General features: G+C 38.8%; 1 protein-coding gene across 10 annotated transcripts in view; it reads right to left on the bottom strand.

Annotated features, from left to right (window-relative positions):
- The window catches only part of NAV3 (neuron navigator 3), a 576,126-nt gene that overhangs the window by 99,054 nt on the left and 455,372 nt on the right, over window positions 1-21,700 (bottom strand). For 9 of the 10 annotated variants that reach the window (XM_076333407.1, XM_076333424.1, XM_076333396.1 and 6 more), the window contains 3 exons: window positions 14,290-14,398; window positions 13,490-13,873; window positions 9,940-10,059 (listed from right to left, as the gene is read on the bottom strand). In XM_076333407.1, coding sequence (XP_076189522.1) covers window positions 9,940-10,059; window positions 13,490-13,873; window positions 14,290-14,398 — 613 coding nt within the window. Of the gene's footprint in view, window positions 1-9,939; window positions 10,060-13,489; window positions 13,874-14,289; window positions 14,399-20,073; window positions 21,090-21,700 lie in introns of those variants that run through there. The other variant, XM_076333440.1, reaches the window with a different exon arrangement.

Raw genomic sequence — 21,700 nt, 5'->3', positions numbered from 1 at the left:
ACCCCTGGATGACAGTATGTCATGTCACACTGTGGCTGATGTAACTACATAGAGGCTTGTCACTTCACTGCAGTGCTCCACTAGAATTTCTTTTATTTAAAATGAAAAAAAAAAGCAGCTTTTTTTTTTTTTTTTTAAATTCTTTGAAACAGGCATGTTTCATCTTAACATAACCAAAAGCTAGCTGTCTAGCTACGTTCCTGGTATAGTCAACAGAAAGCGATAAAAGCCTCCAGATGGTGGTTCATGATTCATGACAATTATACACCTTTATTGATCACTTGCCTCTCTCATAAAGTGTTACATGCCCTCCAGTCACCCCAGACACAGACCACTCATTAACTTTTGTCTACTTTGGTGTTTGAATCTGGCAATAAATATCTTATGGAAAGGTCTAGGCTTGATTTAAAAAAATGAAGATAAGTACAGCCTACCTTTATTCCTCATGTCTTGTTCCTAAAGTTCATGATCTTGCTAATAAAATTGTGTGTGCATTTCTAGTTTGAATCAACAAATTTTCAGATTTTAGGCAATGGCTATCAATATTAATCTGTTCATTAATTAATAGTCAGAAGATATGTAATACAGAAAAATGTTTTCTGTCTCTGTAGTCTCTTTTCCAGAAACTGGTTCAAATCCCGTCCTTTGGAAATATCTTAATTTCACATTTAAGTCAGTATACTGAGTCTGATCAAAAATTGTAGGATTTTATAATAGAAAAGACTGTAGCTTATATCAATAAGATTTATTTATAGATAAAACACTTTGAGGAGTGACAAACACCTGTTCTGTCAATTATTGTACTTCCCAGGGCAATGCAATTGTTTCCAATGCTACACATGCTTTTAAACTGCAGTAAAGCAATTTTTGCTTTTGTGAATTTACCTACAGAGCAGTTAATAAGGTTAGCAGCCATTTTACATTGTATTCTGCAGTATGAAACTGATCTAGAGCATAATGCATCCAAAAGGAGTATAAGAGAAAGTTTAGCACATTGGAAATTAAAGCTAATGCACACAGGTAACAGATTAAAAACTTACTTGTTCAGGTAAATTGTAATTAGGCAAAGCTATTTTTTAAATTTCAAATAGCATATTTTAGATTATTCAATCCACTAAGCAGGTTTGAATTATAACTATACTGTATCCTTTTGTAAAAAGCTTCTTATGTAAAATGCATTGAGGGTTCCACTCTTCAAGTTTACACATCTGATCCTGCTTAAATTGTTATGACAATCTTTTGTTTACAAAGGAAATCTTTGAAGACTTAATATTTTAACAATTAGATACAGATGAGATTAGTGCTGTAACTTCAAAAGAAAACAAACTCCAAGCACATTGCTGCACCAAACATTTCCCTGTGTGGAGCTGAGGTTGTCACAAGGGGCTCCAGAGGGGCAGGAAGCCTCCAAACGGCGCTCGTAGAACAGATTGAAGAGGGAGGATCGTCTTTTCCTCTCTCCATCAAAAGAAGACTCAGAGGTGACATAGTTAAGACTTATAAGTAAAACGTTGATACAAGCAAACAGAGGGATTTTTTTCCAAAGAGAAAGGTTAACACATGTTGAGCTCCACAGCGAGCGTCCCGCAGCGAGGGGTATTCTCTGCACTGGCTGGCAGTTTTTCTGCCACGCTGTATCCTTCCCAGCTTTCCCTTCATGCTCTCTCCCTTTGAACACTGTCTTTAGCCAGCCTACAGGGTTGAAAGTCCATTTCTTTTTCCAGAAAATAAAAGACTCCCGTGTTTTTTAACCTGCACAGCTTTAGATAGATACATCCTTCTTTTAATTTTATCTAATCATAGATAACCCATGACCAGCTTTCAGCTGGATTCCGGCTCTTTTTTAGCCACTAATGATGAAGTTACCTTGCAATGCAATTGCCAATCCAAAATGTATTGAACATCACTGCTTTCCTGCAGCCCCAGGACTGAGAGCAGTACTGTTTTGCTCTAAGAGCAGCACATTGCAAGGGAAAGGGTCAAAAAATTGCAATTTTCCTCTTTTGCACTGCAAGCAGCCCTAGAGCTCAAGCAGCAAATGTGCACTTGCATCCTTAAGATGCTAAGCTCAATTTAAATTTATCCTTCCTTTCACCTACCTGTTTTGTCCACCTCCCAGCTAGGAGGAAGAGCGGGTATACAAAACAACAGCAAGTAGCTGTCAGAGCAGATCATGCTACCCCTTTCTCATTACCTCTCGTGGGTACAAAAAAGTGCACCATGATGTGGCTCTCCATTTTTCTCCTGTTTCTCATCATTTTAGAGGTCTGATGAAGCTGCCAAATCAAAGTGTTCTTTAAAGTGAACTTATACCTAATAAATCCAAGGCAAAGGATTTTTACAGTGTTACAAATGAATTACTCTCTATGAAAGTGTTAACTGGAACATTCTTATAATCTGTATGTTTTGTTTGCGAAGCATGCGTGTATGTGCGTACCAAGAACTACCTCAATCTGGTAAGTAGCTATTATAAAAACAGTTCTTTAATAAATGACTTAAATAAGAAACAAAAATATTTTACTCCACAAGGAAGTAGGTCTCTCTGAGGCAATTTAGAGCATAAGACAACTTAGTGATCACAAGCTACTACATCTCCAATACTAAATTATCAAAATCACAATTTTTACATTCAGTTTCATGAAGCATCTGTCTAAAATACGCCATGTTTGTTAATGTTAGAACTGTAATCTCAATTTTATTGCAAATTTCAGTATGTTTTTAATAGCCATGCAGAAGAATGAAATTACAACATTTTTTCCTCCAGCCATCAAACAAATCAAGACATTTTAAAGAACTTCATATGTTTCTTGACTTCAGGACTCAAATATGTATCACATTGGAGATGCAAGTTCTTTAATTTTATATTTGAGCCTGGGGTATTTTGGGTAATGATTTAAATCTTGCTACCTATGTTTTGTTCTAACACAAAGGAGGCAGTACATCATTAGTCTTTGTTGATAACAATGAAGTACAGTAGTGGACCAAAATGATGCTGCTGCTGAAACTATAAACTGCGTTTTAGGTAGTTGTTATTAAATACATTGGTACTCTCTTCAGAAGTAGATTACAATCACAGTAAACCATCTCCATTTTTCCTGAAGGAAAGTATTAGCAATCTGTTAACATACGATGAAGTCCAGCCTCGCTTCAAATAATTTTAAAGTATCTAAACCAAACTTTGAGATAAGCAGAAATAAAGAATGCAAACAGACTGCATGACATTAATACCTAGCTCCACACCATCCACTTTGAAAAAGTACATTTATGAGAACGTTAAATGCATCAGCCAGCCTTCAGTTTAATGACCCTACAGCAAACTATATGCTCAGCTCATTTAGCATCGCATGAGAATGTAATTTGCTTCCATTCCTTGCAAAAGTTTAAAAACTTATTTCCATGAATTCCTTTTTCATATAAACTGAAATTAGTTGATACTGTCCCTCCTTCTGTCACTTGACAAAAAATGAAAAAGAGCAAACTTCATTTGTCATTCGTTTCACACAATCACTTGCAGCTCGGTCTTGTTTTAAAGTAAACTTCTGCCACGCACTGCTCTTGCCTTTTCTGAACGTCATTTCCTTATGTAAGCGGGGTGCAAAGAAATGTGTCTGCAGACATGATGCTGCAGGATCATGACAGTTTAACATACTAATGACAGCATGCTAACAATGCAGTTTGTTTATGTCACTGATATTAATAAAGTATCTGAACCTAAAAACTCACACAGCTGTTAAATGTTTCCATGTTTTGGTTTGTGGTTCTACGGGCAATTTCTATAGATATTTAAAGCAACTAAGGAAAGAGGCAACCTTACAAAACTAGATCAAAGTCCAGTTGCTCTGCTTATTGCCCAAATCCTTACTTTAGAAATCATGACCAGAACCAAAGTCATACTCAATTCAAATTCCGTTCTTTCTAAATTAATAATGCTGTACAAATTACTGAAAATTTTATTTTTCATTATGCCTTTGAAAATAAGGTATTTGTCCTCAAAGGATCCTGAATACTTAACAACATAATGAGCCACAAAAACAGGAGTGCTCCTTTTGATGCAATTATTCTGCTCTTCATGCATGGATACACATATATTTATGCTTTAGGTACTTAAATATAGCATCCTTAGTTTGCAGAAAAAATAAAAACCAAGATACACATTGAAATAGATACTTCTAACTAGTAACTTTCTTGATAGCCTAACAGATGCCAAAATGAGGAAAGATTTACACCAGCAATTATGAAAATGCAGGATCATTTGAGAATAATAAAAGTAAATGGTGGGAAATGTTAATAGCAACAGCTGTGAAAAGAAATTATGAAAGATTAAAAGTATAGAATAGAGCAACAATAGTAAAAACAGTTTAAAATTTAAATTGCTTCACAAGAGAGATTCTTTAATTACAGTTTCTGGAGATATTTGAGTAAGAACTGCAAAAACAGTGAGGTGTAGATATTTATAATTATTTCAGTATCCTAAGAACCTACTAATACTGTAAAATCACAGACAGGAAAATTATTGCAGATCACATGATTGGATGAACCATGCTGACTTTAAGGCCTATAATGACTTTTTTAGGTTGTGCACAGAATAGCAATCACAGGCATGCTTAGTGGTGAAGGCAGATGCAAAGGTATAGGAAGTCTCCCTACACAGCCCAGCTGATTTGTAGCAAAACTCAGTTTTGCCCAAGAAAGTCTTAGACAGCAAGAAGTAGGTATATCTATTTTATGTTTTGTTATTTCATATCTGTGGGATGAGTGTTTGTATTATTGCCATAGACACCGGTACCCAGAGTTGGACACAGCTGAAATGTTGGGAGACGGAGGAAAGGGTAGAGCGCTGAATGTGTGCACACAATGAATACCACTAATGCTGTCCTATATACAATTCCTTTAACTATCTATAGTAAATCCTGCTCTGCAAAGCAGCAAAGTGAACATGTAATAGTTGCAACGTGGCAGAACAGTGATCACGTCAACACCAAACTGCAGGGACACATGGCAGAAAGCACAGTATTAGTGCAGTGCTGAAATACACATTACGCAGAAGCATTTGGATAGAAAAGCAATACAGAAAGTATGCCTGTCCACTGAACAACATCCCAAAGGGTTAAATTCCAAATTACATCAGCAATTTCAGCGTGCTGCCAAAACTTTACAGCATGAGAGCAGGCATTGTATTCTATTAGGATTTTAAGTTACTGTTCATGATGTGTCTCAGCCTTTTCTGGTACTACCAACCCTATGAAACAGGGCTCCCAGTTCAATACTCCTTTGAACTCTGGAAAAGTTCCTTTTCCAAAAGTACAATCTTCCAACTCAAGGCTCATCTACTCAGACAAACACCAGAAGAAGATTTATAGTCATTCATGCAGGAAGTTAGTTAATAAACTACAGGCAAAATCTGGAATTATTTTATTATAATTATAATTAATAATGTATTATGGTGATTATGGTTTGGCTGAGAACAAACAGGCCAGCCTGAGCTAGTCTGAGATAACTGCCAAATCTTCTACACATGTGACAGATGGTGGAAGCATTTTAAAGACTCCCTGTGCACAAGAACTCTGTGTAACGGGGGCTCAGATTCAATGCAACAGCAAAGTAGCTGAAGCGGGTCATGATAAAAGCACACTAAGCAGCATAAGCTACCTTTAAAGCTTTAGGTTTCATCTAAAGAAAAGGTGAAAAAAAAAAGAATAGTGCATTCAAGGGATGTGAGGGGAAAGTGGTTGCACAACTTATGTTGACTCTTGGCTGATGAAAGCGAAGGAAACTCTGGCTTTTGACACAGTGCACTGAATTCAGCAGGTATAGGGGGTGGAAGGACAATGGTTGAACTCAGTGGAGCTACATTCCCTTCTAAAAGGGCTTGTTTAAACTTTCCTAACAGTTTTTATCAGGGTGGTTTGGAAACATTGCAACTTACTTTTCCATAAACCTTATTCTTCCCAAGAACATAATTCATTTTATGTGCTTACGTCTAATCTCTTTTGGCTCATCTTACTTTGAAAAGGGTTTTGAACTCCAAGAATGTTCCTCAAATACTCCCTCTAAGAGTCCCAGAAGGCAAATGCTAGAGTGTAGAGGAGGAAGACAGAACAATAAATGAAAAGTAATATCATACAACTGAGAACTCTCCCAGCCACATCCCAAGTTACACCCGCTGCAGAGAATCCATCTTCCTCTCTAATTAATTTCTTATGGTATCTGAAGCAAGGTAAATTGCAAGGAATAGGCATTTATAGACCAAAAAAGAATCCAAATTAGAAAAAAAATCAAAAGAAGAATGATACAACCGTTGACATCTGATGCTGCCAGTGTCCCTTCAGCCTTTCATTGAACCATTACAATTCTTTCCCTAGAACAAGCAAATATGCTGTGTTCCTTGCTACACCAATGTGCTTTCCAGAGCAGTATGCAATCAACACTTCAGCCTTGGCTTATGTTGCATTCATGAATTTAACTTTTTATGAAGTTGTTCAAAGAGCAATTTAATATTATTATTTGGATGAGCCCTCTCAGGCTAGGTTTCCACATGGAGATCCTTCAACCCTTTGCTTTTTGGCAAGAAGTGGAGATGCAGGTGCTATCTGAAACCAATTTAGAGTGGAATCAAACTGGGGACCTGATTGTCTTTTTACACCAGTTCCATGCTCTTAATTTCAATTAATTATTCCTGATTTATCCATGAAATGAGAATCAGTCTGAAAGTATACATTTCCCAGAAATGGCATTACCCTTAGAGATATCATCAGCCCACCTATCTGAAAAATAATGTACTGCCAGCTGACAAGATGAAAAAGTTTTAAAATACAAGCAGAAGCTGTATTGTTGTCAGAGAAAACCCAAGTTCAGTTTTCATGAAGAACATGGGGTTGCTGTCAGCAAAAGTTGCTGGCTTTAGTGATGGACAGAATACTGAAACTTCTTTCCTGGCTGCTAATGTAAATCAGATATTTGCAGCATATCATTTATTTTCTGCCTGCACAGAGATGCAGCAGAGTCCTTTACAACAGAAAGGCCAGGGCAAATCATGTCAATTATGAAAAAGGCTTATACTAATGATACCATAGAGAAAATGCATATGTCCTTCACATATCTACAGGGATGACAGAGAGGTGAATAATCCTCTTTCATGGAAGTTCATACCAGTGGCAAGGCATACCTTGAAGCCTTGACACAAACCCTATTATTTTTTGTTCAGAGTAGAAAAAATAAGATCTAAAACGCTACGTGAGATAAGATGAAATCTCAGGTACCCACGCTGTTGTGAAGGACCAAAAGCTATCCTGCCAAACAAAGCGAGAGTCTCAGCAATCTCTGTATTGCTTTTTCCATCTGATTTCATACCATAAATGTGACACACATTGTTGAAGATCAGCATAAACAATTTTGTGTGTGTGTGTTTGACCTAATACAGTTTTTTTGTGACCTATTTTGGCAAGCATGTGTTTTGTTATCATCAGAACTCACAAAAATATTTAATTTTTTCCACTTCCTGTACACCTTTTTGCTACTTCAAGGAATAGCATACATTTACACACAAAAAAAATCCATATCAATAAAGCATGATTAAGGTTGTAAAAATCAAGCATTGAAAGGTCAGAAAATGCCAGAATTGTCTGAACATCCGTAATTTAAATCCCTCATGCCTGTGCACTATGAAAAACTTTTTAATTACATGATAGCATATAGTCTGTTCCATGACACCCCGTTTAGAGGGTCCAGAAGAGCACGGGAGTCCAGGTTTTATTCTTTGTGTAAGGAAAAGCAGTCATTACAGGATAAATCCTACTTCACATCTGTAGGCTTTAAGCTCAAAAATGACTTTGGGGGATTGCTCATGCAGTTTGCTAATGTCAAGAGCAGTTTGCAAATGCACAGTGAAGATGGAATATATTGAGATTTTAGTTGTTGAGATCAAATAAATCTTTCCTGAATACACATGACTTTCATTTTTTTAAAAAGCCTTGTATCTTACATAAAATTGGTCAACTTTTCACTCAAGACCCAAAATAATCTCCTGACAAATTGGAAGTCCCTGCTCCACAACCTGGCAAGCGATAGACTCAGAGATGAAAGACTCAGAAACAGCAGAGTAGTTTTTAGCACAACATTTTTAGCCATTCTGACAAAGCTGTATAAACAAACCAGAACAGATTTACGTACTGGGAAATGCTGGACAATCTCATTAATTGAGAACTGATGATAGCCTGCCTGTGGTTTCCCATGCAAAACATGTATGTACCTGCACACTATATAGAACAAATTAACACATACATTACTAAATAACACTTCAAAGCAAAACAAACACAAAGTGTTTGAGTGGCATCTAGAGTTTGAGGAATACTAAGAAAAATTTAAAAATCCCTTAATTTAGACCTCTTTTTTTCAGGGAAAATGTGCGTGGTTGGAGACCTGGGTGTGAATATTGCATGGTGGGAAGAGCTCTAATAACTTCACGCCCAGGTGAAAAAAAGATGTAGAGACATACAAAAACGTGGGCGCTAGCGACATTCTCTGTCTTCAATTACATGACTCCCAGCCTCTAAATTTTCCACCCTCTCTCCCACTTTGAGCTTAAGGTTCTTGTTCTCACATACAGAGCTCCACAAAAGTCCCTCCTGCCCACATCTCATTTCTCATTTTCTCCTTCTGTTACTGCCTGAGTTCTACCCAAATTATTTTCTTGAACGCCTACTGTACACTTTCTCTGGTCTTTGCATCACATCAATACTTGCGTTCCAAAGAGCCGAGCCATGTTCATTTGAAGTGTTATCTAAAATAGACTTTTTCTGCAAGGTCAACAAATGCTAATATGTCAGCTAAAGCGACCTTCTTTTTTAAGTAACTGGTTCTCTAGATGAAAATTATTTTCTTTATCCTGATGCATTGCATGCACTGTTTGACTAATGCAGACTATCCCTGACTTGTGTCACAGGCATATTTTCACCAGAAAACTGTGAAAAGTAAAAATTATATCATACCTAGGTTAATATCCTAGAACTTCTTCAACTAATTTGCTGTGTTTGTAAAACCAGAGCCACTTCGTGAACCTTTTCTCCATTCCTGATTAAATACATTTTTTCCTTAAAGGAAACTTGATTTTAAAAAGATGGGACTCAAATCAACCCCCTAAAACTGAAGACTGCCAAATTTCACAGCTGCTCCTTATCTCTATGATGGTCTGACCAAAACCTCAGAGCTGACAGCTCAAAGTTCTGCAAAAGTTGGGTTATGAATTTTTATTTCTCAGACATGGATACAAGCCACTAATATGAATCTACTTTAAGCTCAAGGAAAAGAAACAGAAAGCACTTGCCTAATCTGCAGAAGTACTAGTGGGAGCATGTTTTTATGCTCACACACATACATACACGCATAAGGGCAGGATAGTGTTGTTTCTTTTTTCACGCTGCATAGACAATGGGATATAACCCCACTTCTCGCTTCCCACTGCTCACGGGTACTGCCTTCTTCTGACACCCGCAGAGGGCAAAACGGGTGGAGGAGACCAGGGTTCTGGTTCCAGCCAACTCCAAATGCATGTTCTGACCCACATCATCAGGCACATGCAAGCTCCCTGCTGCCTAGAGACCGTATGTATTCTCCCTATGCCCATCAATTGACAAGGCAACCTGTAAAAATCATGTCCCATTTCAGAGATTCAAGACTGCAAGTAAAGTCTGGGCTTCTTAACATTTTCTCTTACATCTTCAACTATAAATTCCTCCTAAGTCCCCTTCCCATGTGAGAAATTTGCTTTTTCCCCACTCGTTGTGGTATTTGGCGTATTGTGTGCTCAGAAACCTAGCAGTCTCAGAAGCTTGCTTTCTCTTGCTATTCCTTGTGAACAAAATGGTGATATATTAGCAGGTACGAAGGATGAAAAATATCTGTAAAGCTCAGATAGCTTTTTACTTAGCAAAGCACTGTTACCTGTCTGCATCCACAGTCACGTCATGAACCCCTCTTTGAATGACGTCTCGAGAGGCAGCTAGGTCTGGTATTCGGTTCAGACTTCTTGTATATAGGTTGAGTCCTCCATCTGTCATGTACCTGAAAATAAATGTGTGGTCAATCAGTGCAAAATGCAGCCATCTGGCAATGATGTTTCACTCTAAAGTTAATGGACTGTGGAATTCAAATGTTTAAGGTACGAGCTGTCCTATTAGATGGTAGACTTACACTAAATATTCTCACTTTATGTGCCCAGCGTAGGGAGATCAGATATATGCCTATTTCCTAGGATCATTGTCTTTTTCTGTGATGGCTTACAGGCCAACCTGTTTTATTAAAATATATTTAGATTGAAACCCTCAAGTATCATCAAAAATTTTAAGTACATTTTAAGTATTGCGGTTTTGTCAAATAATAGCACAAGACGCAAGGAGCATAACTCCAGTTGGAAAAAAAAGGAAAAAAAATCAGTAGCATTCATCTAAATGGGAACAGAAATTGAGAACCCAAACCCATAGTCCCTGCTGAGATGCAATCGTTCAGACATGAGATATCCACTGAAGCCCTTACACTGACATTTAAGAATCTGTTTCTATCTGTGTTCCTTTAGCTTGATTCCTACCACTTCACATTATAATGAATGATTAATGAATCAAACAGTGAGTATAGTGCTGCTTACTCACTGGAGAACCATTAAAAGTTTTTGAATTTCAAGCAGCAGCAATAATTTCTGGAATGCCTACCTACAGTTTAATATCTCTACGAGAGGTCTTGGTGCTTATAACTGAGCAGTATCACAAGCCTGTCCTACTCTCAAGGCCTGTCCATCATTTTCTCAAAGGACCTTTCATTAAACTGTCTTCCCTCTTATGCTCTTGTTTTTTACATTTCCCTCTTGTAGTTTTTGGTAACTTTAGTGTAGCAACCTAGTACAGAGTTTGCACAAATTTATTTGTGAAGGACCATGCACATGTATGGCACTTAACATAGAAGTATACATACACAGAAAAAAAATTTGGTATACCTCAGTGAACCTGCTCAAAGTAAATTTACAGGCTTACTGAAATAAGTGTAGTCCCAATGCTAGGATGGTGGCTAAAATGATCTACTGGAGTTCACGCCCAATTCAAATAATCTTTAACACATGTTCTCCTTGAGCCATGAAGTGGTGCCACTCAAATCCATCTTTCAGTCGAAGCATGTGTCCAAGTACACAAACATTTAATAACTCTGCACAGATTCCCAGGCACAAGCCAAGGCACACACACACCACCAGTGCTCCAGATGTTCTGTTGGCCCTCTCCCTGCAGTTCCTTCTGGGAGCTGATTTAATTGAAATCAACTATCCCAGAGACTGTGGAGCTAATACAGCAGCCCGGGAGCACCAGCCTCCACCCACATGGTTCGGGGTGCGTGAGCTGGTGCAGATTTTGAGAGCAAAGCTGCGGTAGGGTAGCCCTGTGAGACAGCTACAGTTTGAGATGGCATCGTGTCCTGGATGGCAATCTGGATGAGGGCAACCTCAAGTGCATTAAAACACAAAGGGTTGGTGGGCTTATTTTTAACTAAACTCTGAGGCATTTTACGCGCTGGTAAGATTTGGCCTGCAGTTCAGCAAGGGATTTCTGAAACCCTGGTATCTGGAGTCTGCAGAAGGTAACTTCACATTTGTTTTCAAAGGTAAATTAACAGTCACACTTACACACTAGATTTATCCTTTTATTAAAGACAAAATTTAGACTTTTTGACAGATTATTTAGCTACGGGTGAATTATGCAGCAGGTTCCAAGGCTCTGGAATCGCATATTAAATTTAGCTGTGGTTTGAATGCAATCCAGTCTACATGGATTCTTTCCTGTGTAAGTAAGGCCCGAATGGAGAGACTTAACAAGTGCAACAGGTCTTCCTCGCACTAATTTCTAATTACCGCTGCACTCCTGTCCCCAAGTGTTTAAAGTAATTAAACTGAAAATGGAAGAGGCATAAAGGAGATAAGACTTTACATGCCTCAGTGAATCCTGAAATTTCAGAGCTTATTAACTTGTTTTTAACATTTACCACACCTAAAAATGTTAACTGAGCATATTGCAACTTACTGTCTATTGAGTCATCCTTATTACAGATGCAAAGAAAAGTCACACAAGATGACTATATTAATTCTCTAATGTGATAAGCTAATTAATACAACCCATCAGGCACTGCAAAGCATTCCCCTATCTTTTTTTTTAAAAATAAACTCATTCATCCATCAAAGGCAGCATTTATATTTCCTTTATGATAAAAGGTCTTCAGACAGTAAAGTATTACATTTTCCACATGTCTTTTCTCTGTTTTAGCACACATGAATATGGCATCCTACTTGACAGCCACTAATGCTCTGCTGTGGACAACCTTGCCAGCAGTACTCCATTCACAGATCACTGAGACAGTGTGCCAGGGAGATACAGGAATGTGCTTCTTTTATAGTTATGCTTTTTCTAGAGATCTATCTTTAGATGGTGCTTGAGGTGAGACACTACTCTAGAGAGAGCTTTGATCACAGACTTACATTTGCCCTTAGGAACGTATCATACCCAATGTCATTGGCCACCATTCTCTACTCATAGCTATACTTCAAACTAAAAGATTAGATTGACAGCGAGAGTCCTAAATTTATACAGAGCAAAGTAGTGTAGTGTGACACGGCCATGTACTCTGTGGAACTTCCGTTCAAATCAATGTTACCTCAGCCACCAAGCAGCCTTGAGATGCCAACGACAGCACTGAACAGTAATTTAAGTATGAGTAAAACAGTAACATGGCTTTTTTTTTTTGAATGATGCTTTAGGAATTCTAACATACATAGGAGTGAAGTGACTTATGTTCCAAGATTGATATAAGAATTGCTAAATAGTAATTTGAAACACAGAGAGTGCAGTACCCCAAAGTCAATCAATTGATTAAGCAAACAAAATTAAAATAATTGTAATTTTTCTTCTTGGGTATGCTAGGAGAGTGACTGATCTATTCTTTTATGAAAAGGTATTCCTACAGCTCAGGTGATATGCACAGCTGAAAAATTGCAATAAAGGCCTATCACACAGACTATACTAGACAATATCTGAAGTGGAAACAGAGAAAGTCAGTGCTGTCAGCAACTGCTTTTCATCAGCTGCATCCAATACCATATCTACCATCTCAAATAAAACATAAAAAAAACAAAAGAAGAGCCATCCCAGAGCAAGCAGTGCAAAATGATGGTTTACCAGATAACTAAGAAATTCCCGTAAGTAATAAGAAGTACCTGTGCTCTTATCAAAGTTCATAGCAAAGTCATGTTGATGTTAAAGGAGAAGAAATGAATTTGAAGGCAGGTGAGAACATCACGGGCAGCTTAGGGTTTTTTTGTGGTTTTGGGGTTTTTTTTATACGTATATTTTTATGTAGCAACCATAACGCCACTTCCACTTGTGTGCCAGAATTTGTTAGAAAAATCCTATTAAACCTGCCAATCATGCATTAGCTCAAACAGGGAAAAAGTGCTACTTACCCACTATTGATGTCATCAGTTCTGAGGCTTTTCCCAAGAATGTCCCCATCGCTCATGTAGCCACCAACGTCAACTTCAGAGGACATGTCCAAATCACCACTTCCTTTCTCAGTCATGTCAATCTGTGAGATATTTCCAAGGCGAGAAACAGCTGCTCGACGAAGCGGGGTGGTGTACATGAATCGAGAAGGGTCTGTGTGTATGAAGCGACTCGTGCCGCTGCGAGGATAACCAGCGCCCAAGGATGGGGCATCTCCTGCCTGCAGCCGAGGACTGGCCTGCCCTAGCCTCCAAGTCACTGGGGTGGACCGGCTTGTCAAGCTTGGTATGCTTCTCCCATTCACCTCAGTTGTCACAGTGCTGTCAAAAGTTGTCTCCAGTGTGCTACCAAACAAAATGGAGAAGTCAGTGAACTGTGCTTTCTCTGTTCCTGAGAAACAAGGGAAAGCAAAGGCTGGAAGAATATATATTTTTTTTTAAAATGTTCTCTGTGTGTGTGTGTTTCTCCATGTGCACACATGTTTGTTTAAACAATAACCTCTACTTATAAAATAACCTAAAATAATTTTTATAGGATTCTAAGTAGATGTATATGAAACAATAACCATCTTTGTGAATGATTGTATAAGACACTTTGACAGTAAGTATATTAAAGTCACATTTAAGTTGTTGAGGCAGTCTAGCAAACAGTATGGTTAGTGTCATAGTTAATTTTCCCTTGCAAGTCTCTAATTCATTCAGCAACTAGTAATACCCTCCTACGGTCCAAATTTTTAGCAATCTATACAAAACCAATATACCTGTGGCTTATTTGGGTCCCTCTAAGGCTGGACATAGTTTCTTCCAAATTCTGTCTCAGGTCTGCTATATTCTTTACAGTTCTCATTCTTCTTGTTTCAGGGTCTTCCCCTGGAAGAAAACAACAAAACCAGCATAAATTTAAGCGCACACGAGCGTATAAGGTTGAATAAAGTGCACACAAGTATACACAGCTGAGAATACACACATATGATTGTAAATAGGTCTGTCCCTTTAATCTTTTAAAAAATAAAACCTCATCCTTTCAGTAATAAAACACACCTACGCCTATAAATAACATGCGGTATGTGAAAAACCCACCGAAAAGAGTCCTGGTGAAGTATCCCTGTATAAAGGGCCCAAATCTATTAATGAAACTCAGATTTACAGTGTTGGGATTTTTATCCTCTGCAATCAAGGCACGATGCAGCCCCAGAGCATTTGATACGTTACACAGCCCCTTTTTCCTCCTTGACATTTTACATTACTTGGTAGGAAATAAAGCCACAGTAAATCCGTGTTTGGAAAGAATTGGGATGACTGTTACAACAGCTCTTCAGTATGCACCTAACATCCAGGCTATTTCAAAGTACTCTTTAAGTCAGGCACTTAATAAAGCATCTTTCCTGAACTGTAATGGTTTCCTGAAGGGGAAGATTATTCTTCATATGGGATGAAAAAAATATTCTTCTTGGGATAAAAATCTGAACACTCTAAGCACATGCGTCATTTATACAATTACAGATTTTAACTGCCTTCAGGGATCCATTGTGAAAAGCTAGTCTGGTAACTTGAATAGTGAAACCCGCAGAACTTCACCTGGAACATCCTGGAATAATGTTTACTTCACGCGATAAAAAAAAAAAACCAGAAGGAAAAACAAAGTTAATATATTATGTGTTACAAAAGGAAAACATAAGCCTCAAAGAAACCTCCAGAAGTCATATATGAAGAAACAAAAATGCATGTTTTCTAGCATATTCATGTATCAAGGAATTTTAGTTCATTTTTCTTTTGGAGATTAAGAGAATTTCAAAAGAAAATGTGTGACAAAAATCACTGATTTGTTCAAGGCTAGCGTTCTGCTTCTGGCTGCGTCCTGTATCTGTTGCTTGAAAGAAGGTTGGCAAGAAACATCATTATTATAGTTACGTGGACAATGCTGAATGTGAAGTGCAAATAATTTCTTTTTGACTCTATCAATGATAAATTTCATGTCATACCTCACCTTGTTAAGTCAATTTTACTCCGCATTCTGGAAATGTTATCATCAAGAATGATATTGTGCAACCACTAAAATTATCACTGATATTTAACTCTAGATTTCAGCATTCTCATCCAGAACAAGCTTTTAATCTAATTTTGGAATCCTCGTGACATCTAGAAACTGTTTGATCTTTGAATACATCTAACAGGAGATAGTCTGGTGAATTTAAACTCAACATCATACAAAAATCAAAATCAGAAATGCAAGCAGAGGCAAAATACCATATAGCACTATGGTATTTCACATTTGTAAAATGTAAAATACACACACAGATACACATCTTCAAGTTGCTGTGTTTCTCATTCTGTTGCCACCTTTCCTCCTCCCAGGTTTGTGTGTGAGTTTATACAAGATACAAATTCAACAATGGTGATGTCTCTGAGGAAAAGCATGGTGTGCCATCTAAGTGACAAAACAGGTAGGAGATGTTTGGGAAGGAAGGGAAAAAAAAAAATTGTATCCTTTGCAGAGTAGATAAAATGGGAAAAAAGGAAGGAGGAGATATTAACGTAGAGCTTGCAAGAAAAGTTGCATAGGACAGAGAACTGGGAAATACTCAACATAGGGCCAGAAACAATGAACATTTTATATTTAACAAATTATTCTGGAAAACTAAAGAAAAAAAAAAATGTCCTGCAGGAAAAAATTCTGGTAAGGTAAAAAGATCTCAACACAACATCTGTTTGAAGGCATGGGAAAAAGGTTGACTTGCAGCAGAACTACAAGTATGGGTTTAACATTGGTTTACAAAAAGCATTGGATTAAAATATACAGTGACATTTATTTCAAATACAAGGGAGAATCCGCAGAAGCAAACTATATTTGAACAATGGTTCACTGAAGCTCCTTAATTTTGAGTTTTGACTAAAGGATGAAGCCTTTGAGCTCATGGACAAACTGAATTGCTACTGTACCCTCTTCTGCAGTCCAGGTCCTATCGCCCAAACACTCTGCAGGCAGTTAAGAAAAATCCCAACTCCTGACATTAAATGGAAATAAATTATTCCATATACATTCCATATATCCTTTATTTCTTCCCTGATAGACAAATGATGCATGATACTAGCCAATGTACCCTGAAGTTGTGACTCAATGTCAAGCTAGCTTTGACAGCAATGCCAGGTTGAGGTTTTCCCATAGCCCCGGCTACGTCTTCTGTCCTCTGCTGCAGCCAAACAGTCCTTCAGGAACTGCTGTTTGCTTGTTTGTTTTTTCGCTCCAAATAAACTCTTCAGTGGTTTAATGATCCAACAGTCCATAAACCTCTGGGTTGGCACCATGGAACTGACAGTGGGGTCAACACCCGGACAGGGTGGAGACAAGAAGTGGGGATACAGGTCCAGCACTGATGCCAAACTCTCCATCTTCTCAAGCCACAACCCGAGGGCATGTCCATTCACAAAATTTTGCTCCATGAAATAAACTACCTGTGGGCATTTTTACATGTAACATACCTTGCAGGAGGCAAACGTTCACATTCAGATTGAAATTACTACAACTACTCCTGTGTTTCAAGCTAGACGTGTTCAATCAAGCACCTTGCTGATCAATATACCCATGGATCCCATGTACTGTTTGCAGAGTTTTCTGCACCATTCTGGAGATTCCCGTGAAGCAAAAGGGCTCATGCCAAGGCAAAGCTGGAGACCATTAAGTCCTGTTAGATTGAACCTGCTGTTGGAAGCCCAGACAGTTCCCAGGCAGACTGTCTGTGCCTGCCTCCAGGCAGTTGCCTACGGTGCACTCAGTTCCTCACTGTCGCTGCCCTTTGCTTTTCCCCCTCCACCAAATGCACTCAGATTTACTTCCAGGATCACATTCTGTTCCTGCCACAATACCTATATGGGGGGGGACCCAGGACCTGCTACCTGCCCTGCCTCAAACCAGGGCTGAAACAGTAGCTTGTTGGTGTAAGACAATTTTCTGTTATACACAGAAAGACAAATTGCAGGGTGCAAGTGGGCAGAATTAAAGGCAAAGCAATACTTTATATTTATTTGAGGAACTGAATATAATTCATATTTGCAGTGACTTTGCCCTTTCCTTCCTTGTTTATCCTTGTCAGTTGTCCTTTGCTGTATGTTAACACTGCAAATTCTTGCAGTAAAAATGAGAGCAACTGTCTTTTTAAATATATATTATACAGTAAATAGCATAACAAAGCCTTAAGGTATAATTGCAATACAAAAAAAAGGGTACATATATATATGGCAAACTGCCAAAATATATTTTCACAGAGAAGAATATTTTACTTTCAGACAAATTATACCATAAAAAGTGGTGTTATTCTATCCTGGAAAGGTGAAAAGTTTGAGGTCTAATCTCTTTTGATCTCTCAGTGACACAAGGGGTAATTTCAAAACCTTTCCACCGTTTTTTTCTAAAAAAGGTACAACTGGAGTTTTATGATCTTAAAATACTACATAGTACTACATACAAAATCCTCATAACTGTAACTATTAAGTGTTTTAAAAATAATTCTTCTTTTTTCTTTCCATCCTTCTCTTAAGGCCGTATCAACGGACTCATGCTGTACCATGGATGAACAAGTCAGAAAGTATAAACAGTTGAACATGATGCTTGAGAGAATGCAAGATCCTCAGACCTAACTTGCATCTGACATTACCTACATTTTCAGGACAGCACTGTGGCTCCCCATCTACATCAAGCCTCCTTCTGTACAGAGGACCATAGGGATGGTGAATATGTTTTTTTCTGAAAGCCAGCTACATCGTGCCTTCTAGAAGAGACGCTATGGTGCTTACGGCAGCAGGACTGGGACACGCTGCATGGGTTCAAAGGGAGCCCAGACTCCCCCAGGCACCTTGTTGCTTGTTACTATGGCCCACTGCCATCATAGAGTCTAGCCATATTTGCATGACCTAACATATCAGAAATGCTCCCTGGCTTGTTATCTCAAGTGATTCTGGTTTGTAGGCTGAAGAAAAGCCATTCTATTTCATATGTGGAGAGACTGGGATAAGGAAGATGTACCCTGAAACTTTCTGTCAAAATTCTGTTCCTCTTACAAGAAAGTCTGATGTAAATATTTTACTGACCCCATGAAATATAATCTGTTCAAATCACTTGTAGCTTCATTATTTATGTTAAACATAAATATCCCAAAAGATTGTCCCCAAATTCTTACTTATAAGCAGCGAAGCATTACAGGTTAATTTCTTCCATTGTGTGAGATATGTACACAGGACATCAAAATAAACATTTTACAGAAATCACTAACCACCTAGGTTAAACTTTTACATTCACATTTCTGAAGCTCACCCATAATTGCACATTTAATAATACTGTTCATAATCATTTCAGTACTTCTGCACATGTAATTACAGCCCAAAGCAGATAAATGAGAGAATAATAATTCCATTAATTGTCTGATTTTCATAAAAGGATTTACAAATAATAAGTAGCTCCCCAGAGAATTGTCCACTCTTAGATATTAACTCCATTCACAAAGTAAAGTACCAGTATTACTCTGCAGGTAGGGAAACTGAGGCTCACAAGAGAACAGGGATTTGCTCAGGGACACGCAGGTGAAGAGGAGCAGGGGCAGGTGGAGAGCTCAGCTTCCTTTGCTAACAAGCCTCTAATCTGTAGGAGAAGCCCCTTTGTGCATACTGGTATTGTCTAACAACAAAAAGGTATGCATAAAAAGAGAACACTTGTTTCTTTGTTATTTTGAGATGATCGCTTTTTACATTACATACACAGCTAACAATTTATCCTGAATGTTTAAACACAATCAGGGCTAACATATCCACCAGCAAAGAACCTGCAGGCTAGACACATGCTACATGACCTTGGAAAAGCAAGCAGCCACTTCAACCATTTGACTGGCTGAAGAACAAAGCTTTGGAAATGAACACTTTGAGCACTCTTATAAAGGGCTGAGAGATGAAAAGTAAAGCCAGCAACACAGAAGCCTTTTGAAGCACCTATGGCTGTGGACTTCAAATGCTCACTGGCATGCACTGATATAACTAAACTGGTTATTTAAACTAAACTGAAGCCCTGGCACTCACAATTCCATGTATATGGATGAAATTATCAGCAGGGGCGAAGGGGGAAGCAATACCGGAGGGACAGTTTGTAGGTGGGCCGAGACATTTTCTATCTAAACCAAACCTTGGATTCAAGATTTCAATTTTAAATTCATGAGAACAAATGTCACTAAAATTAAATTATTTATGAGTAAACTAATAGCACTTAAATGTTTCACCTTATTTTGGCCAAGCAAACTATGCTCAATTGTTCACAGGCTGTTGCTGCTTATGCACCCGTCAAAAGTGATTTAGACATTTGTCTTCACTTCATAGAGTCTTTAGAGGTAAGAGTAAGCAAACAAGGAAGAAATGTCTAGACCCTATTTTTGCATACTATTGCAAATAAACCCAGTTCTGTCTCGCGAAATCACTGTCAAGATCAAAAATCTGGTCCATGCAGATATGTGCTAACACTTGGGTCTCCTCCTGCCCTTCCTGATGTCAAGCCAAAGTTAACTTACCTAAAATATCAGTATAAAGGACCTGTTCTAGGTCCCCCAGCATTGTTATTATGACATCTTCATCCAGATGTGCAGTCCCTTCACGCAAGCAGCCTTCCTCCTCCTCCTCTGCCCAGTTCCTGCTGGAGAAATGGGACGTGCAGGATGCATTTTCATCATCTGATTTTCCCTTCTCCTCATTGTCAATCTTGAAGCCTTCACCTATACGCTGGTCTCCCGACCTCCTGGACGCCCTGCTTCCAGCAGGTGGTTTCGCCTGAAACACTTGGGGTGCAGTGAGGCTGGGGTGGCAGAGAGAGTGCACCGACTGTGAGAGTGCCTTGGAAAGGGAGCCTCTGCCTCCAGCTTCTGCCTCCCGCTGATGGTAACTCTGGCTGGACTTGGAGGCGTTTCCAAACCAGTTCTCTCTGTATGAGTATCGCCTCTTCTCCCCTTCGCTGATGAGCGTGAGATTGGTTAGAGACTTCTGCTTCTGAAGACGAACACACCCTCTTCTAACCTCCTTGCCTTTAAACACTGACAGTTCAGCAGATCGCTGCATCTTTCCGGCTGGGGCTTCACCTCAGTTAGATTTCATATTTCTGAGACGGACAGCAGTTCAGTTCTTCGGAAAGGTCTGGGAGGTGATCCCTCCAGCACCGCACACTGCATATCCCAGGTAGCACATACTTGCACTTGCAATGAAAAGCACAGCTCAAACATGCAGGGTACGTACTGTAAATGACTAGACAGGCACAGTCATTTTCTTTAAAATTATGCTGCTGTCTCTGCTAAGCCACTTCTCTCCCGTCACATTAATCTGCAGTACTTACAGTCATTTTCACTTGGATTTCTCTCAAGCGGAAGAGAGTTGATCAAACACTCTGCTCCAGCACAGAAGTAATCCCAAAAGCCAACTGTGTTTTCCCCTCTCCATCCAATCACCGGTCTCATCGGAGCGGTGGGCCTGCATCTCTGTCTACAGCTGCTGCCGCCTTCTGAAATCCAAAGTAGGCACAAGTGCTGTCTCGGGCTTTTCCCCCCCCTCTCACCAGATCATGACTGATCCCAGTGCACGGCTCTTCACTTTAGATGGGCTGACACAGAACTGCAAGTACAGCCTCCACGTCAGAGCTCAATAAAGAGCCAAAATTAACCACTGAAGCAAAGCTCTGCACAAGCCTCCTTACATTTTAGTATTCAACCTGCATTCCCAGATATATGACTCTTCTCTGCTACTGCAGTGAATGCTGCTGGCTGCCATGGCAGCAAACATCCTGGTGAATTAAACCCGAGACACAGAAGCCTCTGCCCAGTTTACAGTGCCACAGGTTTCAAGACACAGCTTCACCTGAATAGGATGCTACAGTAACAGACCTAGCTCACAGTCAAATCCTATTTTTCTCCTCGAAAGGTAAGGATGACAAACTATTTCTTCCATATCACTGCTAATCCCTGTGCAGGAAGCTAAAAGCAGATTTGCAAATGGACCTTCAGTCTTGCAATTTCTGCTCTAAATAAAAAAAAAAAAAAAAAAAATTAAGATCATAAAGAAGCTAAAAATGGAAGACAACAGTACCTACCCAGTAAGGTGATTTATAAAAAGAAATATTTAATTTCTTTCTCCTTAAAATACAACTTGTTTGCA

Source organism: Aptenodytes patagonicus, chromosome 1 (assembly GCF_965638725.1).
Source record: "Aptenodytes patagonicus chromosome 1, bAptPat1.pri.cur, whole genome shotgun sequence".
NCBI lineage: Eukaryota > Metazoa > Chordata > Aves > Sphenisciformes > Spheniscidae > Aptenodytes > Aptenodytes patagonicus.
Note: the sequence above shows the minus strand (reverse complement) of the source record. Positions and strands in the feature narration are given on the sequence as shown.